At 36.5% G+C, this 11,251-nt stretch overlaps 2 protein-coding genes across 2 annotated transcripts in view; one reads left to right on the top strand and one right to left on the bottom strand.

The window, feature by feature from the left end:
- Positions 1-1,596, top strand: part of LOC106104061 — a 58,606-nt gene extending 57,010 nt beyond the window's left edge. The window contains exons 19-20 of the mRNA XM_013283998.1: positions 3-76; positions 431-1,596. Coding sequence (XP_013139452.1) covers positions 3-76; positions 431-602 — 246 coding nt within the window. The 3' untranslated portion in view covers positions 603-1,596. The remainder of the gene's footprint in view (positions 1-2; positions 77-430) is intronic.
- A 4,117-nt stretch (positions 1,597-5,713) lies between these two features.
- On the bottom strand, positions 5,714-11,245 carry LOC106104268 (microtubule-associated protein tau). Its single transcript, XM_013284269.1, has 6 exons — positions 10,094-11,245; positions 9,929-9,972; positions 9,695-9,854; positions 9,304-9,509; positions 8,653-8,838; positions 5,714-6,973 (listed from the first exon to the last, which is right to left on the bottom strand). Exons 1-6 carry the CDS (start codon positions 10,830-10,832, stop codon positions 6,911-6,913), a joined length of 1,398 nt encoding a protein of 465 aa, XP_013139723.1. The 5' UTR covers positions 10,833-11,245; the 3' UTR covers positions 5,714-6,910.
- Positions 11,246-11,251: the final 6 nt, after the last annotated feature.

The raw sequence follows: 11,251 nt of genomic DNA on the forward strand, positions 1-11,251 counted from the left end.
CCCCCGCCGCGCCGCGCCGCGCCGCCTCCTCCTCCGCCGCGCGTGCACACGCCGCACACGCCGCCCCCAAACACAAGTCAGTTACAACACTCATGCAGTGTCACTTCTAGTTGTCCATTTTTATTGAAACAAAACCCAAGATTATTTGTTCCTTTACACCTATCTAGCTTTCTCCCGCGACTCCGTCCGCGAGCTATTATAAAAGAAGTAAGTAGTCTATGTGTTCTTCCAGACTATGCATCATCTAAGCCAAATTTCATCTATAGATCCGTTCAGCCGATTATGCTAAAAACTCTGACAATCATCTACACATCTAAACATTTATAATATTAATAAGATTGCTTCTCTATGTTTGCGTTTTGTCCACTGTATGAAACATACGGCATCATAGGAATTAAGACATACAAAGGTTTGAATAACTCGTTTGCAGGTACGTGAGAACGCTGTGGCACCGGCTGCCGTCGGACTCGGGCCACCTGGCGTTCAAGGAGGGCGAGCGGCTGCGGCTGGTGCTGGAGGTGGACGACCAGTACCTGCTGTGCTGCCGCGGCGACCACAAGGGCCTCGTGCCTCGCGACGCCGTGTTGCCCGACGACTTCTGATACCGGCAGCCCTAGCGCGACTGGCGCCCACCCGTGCCCCCACGCGCCCCTCCGCGCCCCTCCGCGCCCCCCCGCGGCCCAGCTGTAGCACGCGCAGGTACTCAGAGTCAACCCCTTCACTGAACATTGTAAAGTGCGTGATATCGTGTGACTTGAATGTGAACGATGTGCAATATAACGGGACTTCATTAGGGTTGCCAACTGATGTGATATAAAAAACTGCTGGTCAATGGTGTTGTATATAGTCTGTATTTAGTTTTTCCGCACTATACTGTTTTTTTCTTTCCATTTCAATGTTACCCAGTTTATTGTTATATATTCACAATTATCGCTTTCATTATTTGACTTCTGTGTTTCGTGGCGAATCAAAGAAACTCCGGAAATTGACATGTTTTTTGTATGTATTTTATATTTTTATTTGGAACTTATCAGTATTTTTTGTGTAACGATTTTTCAACGTTATTCATAGAAGTCTTTTAGATAACAGAACGAGATCACAGAAATATAATCACATCTATTTCTTTAGTAAAATCTAGTCTTACGTTTTAAGGCATGACTCTTTGTCTTGGGACTGTATATAAATTGTTATAAGGGAAACACAGATTGTGGGAATATTTACTGAGAACGATGACGTTAAAATCGTTAACGGTAAACATTTCATGCAATTGGACGTGATACGTATAGATAAATTATTTAATTTAAGGACATAAATCTCTTTTACTTATAATATACAAATATATCATCACCGCTGAGGGAAAGACGTCTTAATTGTTTTTTAGATAATTTCAATGTGGAATTGAAGCGTAGTTAGGGATACCGTTTGTAAGATAGAGTTTTAGTACTTGTCGATGTTTAACCATTGTCTACGTGTATAATATCGTAGCAAAATTACCAATATTAGAACATTTATGTAGATTCCTTTGATAGTCCTGATCTTGGCCACTAAATAAGTCATTTAGTGGTATATTTTAAACATAGACTGGTGTTCCAAAGGGGATATTTTTAAGAGTTTTAAAGACTTTGAAGACCGTATAGCTCCTCGCAGCCTTTAAAACAATCGATGCCGCAAGCTTTTAACGTATCTCTTGTAACTAACGGCATGCCTCCTGTCCCCTTCACCTCTCCTCAATCGGTTTGTGGTAGCTCTTTTATGTCCCCAAACGACCGTCGGATGTGGGAAGCTTAACGCCTATTCATGTCTAACTGCATGGCCTTCATCCTCAGTCTATCCTCTAGCTCTCCAACAAGACGGAACAATATAGGGCGTCAAGGTGCTGGTGCGTCACTCTCTGTAATCACTAACTGCATGCGCCCAACCAAATCACACATCCTAAGCCCAGCACTGAACAATATCCATACTGTAACTTTTTGTTTATTCGTTCCCCTAATTATCTTAGAGCGCTCTCTATCGCTCAGTGCTAAGTACACGAAATATTGTGATATCCTACCATATCACTGCTTCGGGCAGTTCGGGAAAATAATATTTTTGGTATGTATTGTATTGCTCAAAGGAGAACACTAATCGATATTATTCAAGACGGAAAAATACTCGTAATATAATCTCTATTATACTCGTGTACTCGTATCGATGATAAATATTATTAAATTAATTATGTAAATAAATATTCTATGAGAATTTATAAATTGTTATTCGAAAAACTTAAGGTCAAAATTGTAACGTAACCTTTTTTGAAATGCACGAAACAGTTCCTCTCGTAGTCCCGTCGTGCTGTCGAGACACAATATTGGCGACAACGTAGAATACTCTTAGTGAAGAGAAGTTAATAGTTTAGAGAAGGCGGCTTTCTCGAGGCGGTGTCGTGTCGGCTGCGGCAATGGAAGCGTCGGCGAGACTGTAGGGTGTCGGCGCGAGTCTCGCCACAGGGCTGTTCAACAAATATCGATAATTATTGATTCATTATCATCGAGTTTGTAAAGTTCATTATATCGTGTTTAGTAATAAATTCGCGCTTTGTGACTGAATGATGTGATGTGGCCTTTTTGTATGTTATACAGTTACGAATAGTTAGGTGTGGTGTGTGTGCGCTTGTTGCATCAGTCCGAGTATCCATTGTATCGTCTTCATGCATCGGGAATGCTTCCACAGATAATGTTATAGTAGGTATTTAAAAAAATATCCCAGATAATCGATTAGGTGTTAGTCAAATAAACATGCTTTAATAACATATTACCTGGAAGTGGGGACAACACGAACCGCTTCGGTCGCTTGAAAACTTAATCGCTTGGGAGATTAGGGTCTATTCACACGGCCGTTAAAGCTTACGCTAGAGCAAATGTCTTTGTATGAAAAACACTGAGGGACTAGTTAAAAGCGAAGCACGCAATATTCTGGGCTTTGAACGCAAACATATACTTCTGCATTTTAAAATTGTCTTTAATATTTTCTCGTTTGAAAAAATAGATACACAAAATATAATTTTATCGAATAAGATAAACGTTTCCTTTCCGCTGAAACTATTTTTTTACTTTATTTTGTTCCCTTGTTTAGTGTAAGTGCAGAGCAGGGTGTGGAAATCAGTATTACCAGTGCATTTTTTATCGTTCCTTGAAGTGTATACTCGTCTTTATTAGTCCCAGCAGAGATAAACTCTATCTTCATATGCTTCAATTTTCATATGCGACATAATGACGTAGGCGTTAACGTTCGTGTGGAGAGGCGCTTAGCGCATGTACTACTTAGGGATGTTTGTTAGTAGTAAGTTTTTAAAGATTTGTATTAATTTTTTTTATAAAAGTGACTTATTCCTGCGCGCTCGTTTTAAGAATTTACCGTATTCGTGGATGGTGAGTTAGTTGTCCTTTATTGGTACAAAAGATTTAAGTTATTGTATGCTATGTAAAGAAACTTATTTATAATTTTATGATCGGGAACAAAATGTTGGATTTTGAGTTGCAAATTTTATTTTATTAAAAAAAAATGGGTAAAAAATTAAAAAATGAGGCTTTCGTTTTCCTGCGAACGTCACAACGAACGACTGAAAAAGTAATTCCGAATATATCATTAAGTTTATTTCGAAAATATAAATATTATGTTACGAAGACATTGTCATTTCATCATTATGTATTGTTTAAATTTGTGTTAAGTGCCATAATTTAATGAATTAACAATTGATAAATATTATTGTAATGCATAACCATGTACACCAATTAAACGATATACATTTAAAATGTTGTTTTAATGTTTGCACTCAATGCCCTTGAATGCCCTTAGCCAAACACAAACAGATGATTCTTAACAAAAGGATCACAAGCTTTATATATGTATAGGACCTTAATAACTAAGGTTTAAACGCAAAGTATGTTGCCCGATGTCCCATGTTTTAAAGGTATTTATGTTGTTTAAAGACCAATAATTTGGCTTATATATATTGACGTACGGGCAAATTATAGTCGTAAATCTGATTTAACGTTTTTTACAAAAAATTAAATACTTTACAAGTATAGAAAATCTGGCAACATATTTTACGCTTAAACGATAGCTGTTGAGGTCCTTTACCTCCTCAGACCTTGTGATCCGTTCGTTAAAAATCACATATTTAAAGAACATATCGTTGTCTCTGTTTAATTCAAAGATAAAGAAAGAGAAGACTGATCAGGTTTTAAGGTAAAATACTTAGGGTTGTCACAGACTTTTTTGTGATGAAATCAGGTAAATTGGATAATACAAATAGTAAAAACCGAAGTTAGTGCTATCGTTTATTGAATAAAATCTACATAACTATTACATTTCTTTTACTAAAAAAACACTTATTTTAAAAAATTTTTGAACATAACATTTGATTTTTAGTATTTATTTTGATATGAAAGTTAAAAAATAAATCTAGATACAACTATAAACTGTCACAGAAGGATATTCAATACAATAAAAAATCTGAATAAGTTTTTTTTCTATATTTCTACTTCTAATTATTTTGTGTATCGTCTTACAAATCGCACTAATTTTTCTACTAGTGAGTAAACTTTAAAAATTCAAAAACGCTAAAATAAGTGCATTTTATTTAGTCATTAAACAGAGATATAAAATGCGTATTAAGTGTGCGTTTATGTGAACCTTATTTTAATTTTCTCATTTTTAAATCAACTATATGAAGTAGTATTACCACAATCTACATGTTTTATAAATTGCTTTGATATGCATTAATTGTAAACAAAATATGAATTAAACAAAAGAGGACAACAAATGTAATCAATGCTCTGAATATTATTTTCACTGTAATGAGTATAGTGCTATCCAAACTTTGTGGCGGCTCACAATTCTGTACGAGAAGATTGTGCACAACAATATAAGGGATCGCGGGCAAATCATACGGTTGCACGAGATTTGATTCTTCTTTGGCAGATAAAAAACTCACTTGGTTGCCATATTCAAATACTATTATAAATTAGCATCTAAACACGAGCGGCCGTAAAGTTTGTATCGTATTGTATTAAGACAACGTAAACAAGATTTAAATTAATACACAGAGAAGGCAGGGCGCGGTGTGAGCGAGGTTCGTCTGGAGCAAGAGCGCGGGGGCTCGCGTGCAGTCGCTGGGCGGATTGAGGCTCGTCTCTCGCGTTCGTAGCCGTAGCGAAGCGCGCGTTCGCCGGGCGCAGGCTTGCGCGGGGAGAGCGCACGCGGCGTGCGGGGAGTGCGCGGAGCACGAGCAGACCGGCTACGGGATAATGGCCTCTCCTCTGACCATTCGTTCGCCATGTAGCAGTCCTCCTGTACACAATGTTATTGAGTATTATCCCACAAAATACAAATAACATACACCCTATCTAAATAATGTAAATGCACCACCCGTCGGCCGTGCACTGAAAAAATTTTTATTCGCACAATTAGAGGTCTCAAATGCTGTTCATGTTAGGAACAGCTATCTAATAGGAGCTCTGCACTGCTATGTCAAACAATTACTACAACTTTTCGAATGCCAAAAAAATAAAAATAATGAGATAAACTAATAAGTTTGTAATGAAAGACTTACCAATCTGCAAAGATTTTCCATCGACTACGCGGGTGCGTGCAATGTGTGACTACAGCATAACTACTCGAGTACATTTATTGAAGGTCTTGTGAAACATTTTAGTGTAAATGAAACAATAATTATTACGTTACATTATATTAAATATTAAAGTATACCATTACAGCAGGTTCACATTATGCTGAACTCCATTAAAAACTTACGATAGCAAAGCGTCCTGTAATATCATATAAAAAAACGTTTTGATTGTAGTACAAAAATTAATAATGCTGTTGATAGTAACAAAGAAAATTGTAAATATAACAAATTCCTTTAATATTATTCAATAATCATTTGATTATCCTTAAATTGCAACGAAATACATCGCTACATCACAATAACATTCACAATTGCAAATAATTTTGTAAACGACAAGCATTATTTAATTCCTAAATCTAATTCCGTCTTAAAATTATTTAAATATAAAACATTTATCATTCTAATAATCTGGTCAGTCCAATCTGAGCCGACGTCGCTCCCGACACAGCGAAATTAAACGTGAATAAGCTATTATTTTGATTATAAAACATATTAAACATTAGTTTAAACAGGGCTTTATGTTGTTCGACATTTATTACGTGCTGAGTCGAGAACACTGGCCTATACATACCTCACACCATTTTAATCCTAAACATTGTTCGTGCATTCTACATAATACAATTATAAAAGTAAACAACATACATTTGTAACGAAGCTTCAACTATCGCATTTAATATACGCATAGTAAATATTTGTTGCTTTAATACGCAGTGAGGACTGGAAGTGAGACAATGTGATCACTATGTGCATAATATATACGTGGAATTGCTGCAAAACCATTATAAGATATTTAGATATTTGTGCCAACTACATTTTTTAAAACGCTTCATCTGAAACACACCAGAATTTTCACTATAATGTTTATGCAGCAATATTTTAAATATTTGTAAATTACATTTCAACTATTTCTACTCGGGAATAAACGGTCGTTTTTAAATTTAAAAATACATATTAATATTTTATGTTTTATGTTCTAAACGCATTGGCACAACTGATACTATGTAAAACATAAAAGATAAGCAGCAAGTTAATCTGCTAATAGTTTTGCTAAGATCCATTTAGATTTACTAAATATTTATCAAAGGAAACTACTTTACTGACTTAAATTCTTAAATATGCATCATGTCCATTGAATTCTGAATAAAATAATCAAAGACAATGAGACAAGAGTAATATTATGATAAAAGTAATGGACACATTATTTTAGTAAATAGAATTAGTGTCGACTTTTCATGAGGTGTCTTAACACGGCTGTTGGTTCAAATTCTCATCAGATTTCGGAGGTGCAGACGGTGGAACCGGACTCTACGAAAGAATAAAAATTACATCAATGTGGATAGTAAACTAATTTTAAATGTACAACAAATATTTACAACCAAAACAAACACAAAGTTAAAAAACCAGCAAAAGAAAACCAAACAAAACCAATTCAGAAATGAAACGCCTGATGATTTGTTAGTCAATATCAAATGCAATCGAAGTCACCTGAAATATTCGTCGTTTTAAAAACTAATAAAACGTATACAAATACTCTGGCTGAAACAAAAAATGTGTAGTTATAATGCGAAATGGATTCGAAATTAAACCTTCACCAAAACAAAGAGACGAAGCGAAAACAAAAAGAGTAGAGAAAGTGGCCACTTATAGCTGGCCTCACCTCCTGCCGCGACTGGCCGTGGCTTGGGGGCAGCGGCGACTGGCCGACCACCTGCTTGATGTAGTCTTTGTCGTCAAATATCTTAACATCACCTCCGCCTGGCTTATGCTTTACGTTGTCGAGAGAGCCAACTTTGCTTTCCACTTTGTAATCCAACTTTTGATTCTCAATCTGTCCGGAAAAGTGACTGTGCAGTATTATGTGCAAACAATACAAATACATACATACATATATAGCATAGTGCAAAGTACATAATAAATATTTATATAGTAAGTATACTGTAATTAGATTATTAAGACTTTTAGATTTTATAATGATTTCAAAAAACACTAAGTAAATTCTTAGGACAGTTTTGTGTTAAAGCAATTGTTAAAGTCTTTATAATCCAATTCAATAAAATACATTATTTAAATGTATTTAAGCATTGTCTAGCGTTGATTCGAACTTGAAGCAGTTTGTAGACGCAATACAATAATATTCCTAAGTGCTGTTTGTAATAAGTTTACATTTGTATAACAAGCTTATACAGGTAATGTTTATGCGGCACGGAATATTTTAATCCAGTGAAGTGCATGTGCGAATCCATTGATTGAATCGTTCATTATCTGGTTCGTGGTAGCATGGTTTCATGTTTAAAAAGTGTTGTTATAATACAAAAACATTAACAGTACTATGCAAAGGCAATCAAGTTTGACATTTCCAAAAAGATAACCTAATCATTCCGACATTCCCTAAAAGACAATCGCCGTTTTTCATTCTTAAAGCGATATAACAGAGACAGCGTGTAAAATTGCGACATCTGTCCTAATGACGTCAAAATCTTCTGGCATCCAATAACTCCGTAAGTACAGACCTTACCGCGTAGAATATGCAAAGCAAAGGACTTATGTGACGCCCTCCACCTTGGTAACCCCCACTTTACAAACTAAAACACATCGCTATCTATTACACAGAATTAGATTCTTCTTAACAATGTGCGTAAATCGGAGAATAACGCTGTCAGCATAAAGTCACAAGAAGCGGACATTAATTAGTAATTACTCACTGCTTTTTCTCCGTTCTTTGCATCTGTTGACTATGGAACAAAATTTAGGTTTTTGAATTTTATCTTAACTATACGATGCTATATAATAAATTTACTTGTGCCAATATTTACTATGAAATCTAAATTGTATCTGGTTTCAAATTGAATACTAATTTTGCCGCCAGTGTATGGTAATGAAAATAAATGCAACTATCCTGCACTTTACCACTTATTCTAACATTAACATTTAGAACTAATACTCACAGCATAAAATAATGACTCAATGTTTATTTCTTCGCTTACCTTTACTGTTCCGCCGCCAGGCTTATGAGTTATGTTAGCTGTGGATCCAACTTTTGGCTTCGCTTTATCTTTAAAATCCAACTTAACAGTTTCGATCTTCTTATCGCCACCTCCTGGTTTGTAAGCAGTGTTCTGTAAGGAACCGATTTTGGATTTCGCGTTCCATTCCAATTTTGTGGTAATTATCTAGAAAATAGAATATTAAATAAGCATAGTACCAGCAATATTTTTTCATAGAAACCGCAAAAAAAAGAGAAAATATCCGAAATAAAAATATTTGCCGTAACATGTCTGCTACGAAATATTTAGGTCTTTATGTTTGTATTTTTTGTAGCAAATATTTCGACAGTCTGCCATTTTACAATCACAGAATTGTAATCACAAAATACTCGTTTGGAATTCTGTGTGTGTTTTTTATAATAAGTCTGTTTAACAGGTATCGAATATGAAAATTATACTTTGACAAGAACAAAATGCTTTGTAACTATGTAGGTAATATCATTTTATAAAAGTTAGAATACCCTACGTTATACGACAATTTGAATTAGATATTGATCGGGTTTCGGCCGACATTTGTTTATAGTCGAAACCAATAATTTAATATGAAACTAATTTGACTATACGCTATATATTTCTACGCTATATTCTTACCTTTTTAGTACCACCACTAGGGGTGTACGCCTCATTTTTCGCAGCGATTTTCGGCGTAGCATTGAATTCCAGTTTTCTGTTCTCTATTTTAATCTTTCCACCGCCCGGCTTGTATGTAGAGTTATCCAATGACCCGATCTTGGATTTAACAGCCTTGATATTAGGAGACGGCGCGTTACCCACTTGAACCTTGTTCATTGGTACTTCTGAAAATTAAAAAATAAAGAATGCCTACCGCTTACAAGTTAAGGCGTTAATGATGGTAAGGATGAGTGTTACTAAATTCTAATTATCATTTCATGATGCGTACATCGCAAGCTTTATTACATGTAACTGTTTATGATTAAAATGTTGTAATAGATGTTCTGTAACTCAAGTAAACAATTCTTACTTTTCTTCTCCGATGGAGGAGGGTTCTCTGGTGTTTTAGCTGTTGCGCTCTTGCTAGAAGATCGTGAAAGACTGGTCTTCAAACTGTTACTTGATTTTTCCTTAGTAGGGACCTTGCTCGGCAATTTCTTATTTGGTGAACCAGGCGATCCGTTCATATCCTATGACAATATAATTATTATAAAAAATCTAGTTGTGAATAATTAATTAATATCCTTTTTTGTTTAATACTTACATTCCCCTGAGTTGACTCGTCCACGCCACTGTCATTATCTCCATCTGGGGAAACGAAAAAGAAATTAACACATTTTAAACTAGTTATTAGGCACATCATTAATTAGAAAATGGTTTAATTCATCTCAACGAAATAACTTTCTCTTAATTTTTGTTTTCTGATTACCTTTAGGTCGTGATTTAGGCGCTGAAACTACTTTCCTAGGAGTAGATCTTTTGGAATCTGTTGGAGTAATTAATTCAGTTGGTTTTTTGTTTAATGGCATAGTTTTGATTTCTTGAACGGGTGACTTTGACGGAGTTTTAACTGGTGTTACGGAAGGTTTTACGTCTCTTGGTGCATCGACTTTGGTTTCAGGTTTCAAATCTTTGGGAGTCTTAGGTCTTTGAGGTTCTGGTGTAGCGCTCTGCGACTTGTTCGTTATAACTGAACTTTGCGAAACGTTCTTAGGTTCCGGCGAATCATCACTTCTAGTCAACGATGGTGAACGGTCCGAGAGATCCGTTTTGTTCTGATTTAGACCAACGTCGCTTTTCAATGTTTGCACGTTGTTTTGCAATACCACGTCATCGTCATCGTCTATTTTCTTTTTGGGTGCAAGATTGGTCAAAGATCCCATGATTGATTCGGTCATTCTTGACCCGGTTATGCGTGATTCTGGACGATCGATGTTGTCCTTGCTACCATCATTCGAAGCCACCGACCTTACACTATCTTTAGAACCACGTATGTTATCTCTACTGTCCTTAGATTCTTGAATTAATCCAAGACCTGGGCTACGACTTGTGAACTCTTCCATCTTACTCCCTACAGCACTAATGGATTTTCGTCGGTCTTCATCCATCTTAAGCGGACTTGGCGCGCCGGGAGCGGCGGCGATGCTGTAACTTCTGCCTTTAGACATTGTTGGTGGTTCCGAGTTAATCTCGGACTTATTAGCATTTTGGTTGTCATTGTTAGTATTTTGGGGTTCCAGGTTTGCTGTTTTACTTTTGTTTGTATTGGATATATCAAGGCCTTTTAAAGAGCCTTGTGACGGTTGTCTAGGTAGTTGTCCCGTTATTTGAGACGGTGCAGGAACGCCGTTCCTTGATGTTCCGTTAAATTGGGGTTGCACCTGAGCTTTGGAACCGTCAGGCGTAGTGGCGCCCCCAAACTGCGGTGGCTGCCTTGGACCGAACTGAAGATTGCTCGGCACAGGAGCTCTTTGTACCGGTGGAGGCTGAGCAGTCGTTGGGGACTGCGGAGGTCTTGGACCTTGAATCGACTGAGGCCCTGAAGGACGTGCCTGAGGTGCCTGAGCTCGAATTTGCGGAGACCCTG

This window comes from Papilio polytes, unplaced genomic scaffold, assembly GCF_000836215.1.
Source record: "Papilio polytes unplaced genomic scaffold, Ppol_1.0 DF823691.1, whole genome shotgun sequence".
Classification (NCBI taxonomy): Eukaryota; Metazoa; Arthropoda; class Insecta; order Lepidoptera; family Papilionidae; genus Papilio; species Papilio polytes.

Excerpts from the sequence above, each read along its gene's own strand:
- LOC106104268 (XM_013284269.1), bottom strand. The coding sequence starts at position 10,832 with ATGTCTAAAGGCAGAAGTTACAGCATCGCCGCCGCTCCCGGCGCGCCA. Across the intron at positions 9,855-9,928 it reads ACGAGTCAACTCAGGGGAAT|GATATGAACGGATCGCCTGG; the intron begins GTAAGTATTAAA and ends ATATTGTCATAG. Across the intron at positions 9,510-9,694 it reads TCCTCCATCGGAGAAGAAAA|AAGTACCAATGAACAAGGTT; the intron begins GTAAGAATTGTT and ends TTTAATTTTCAG.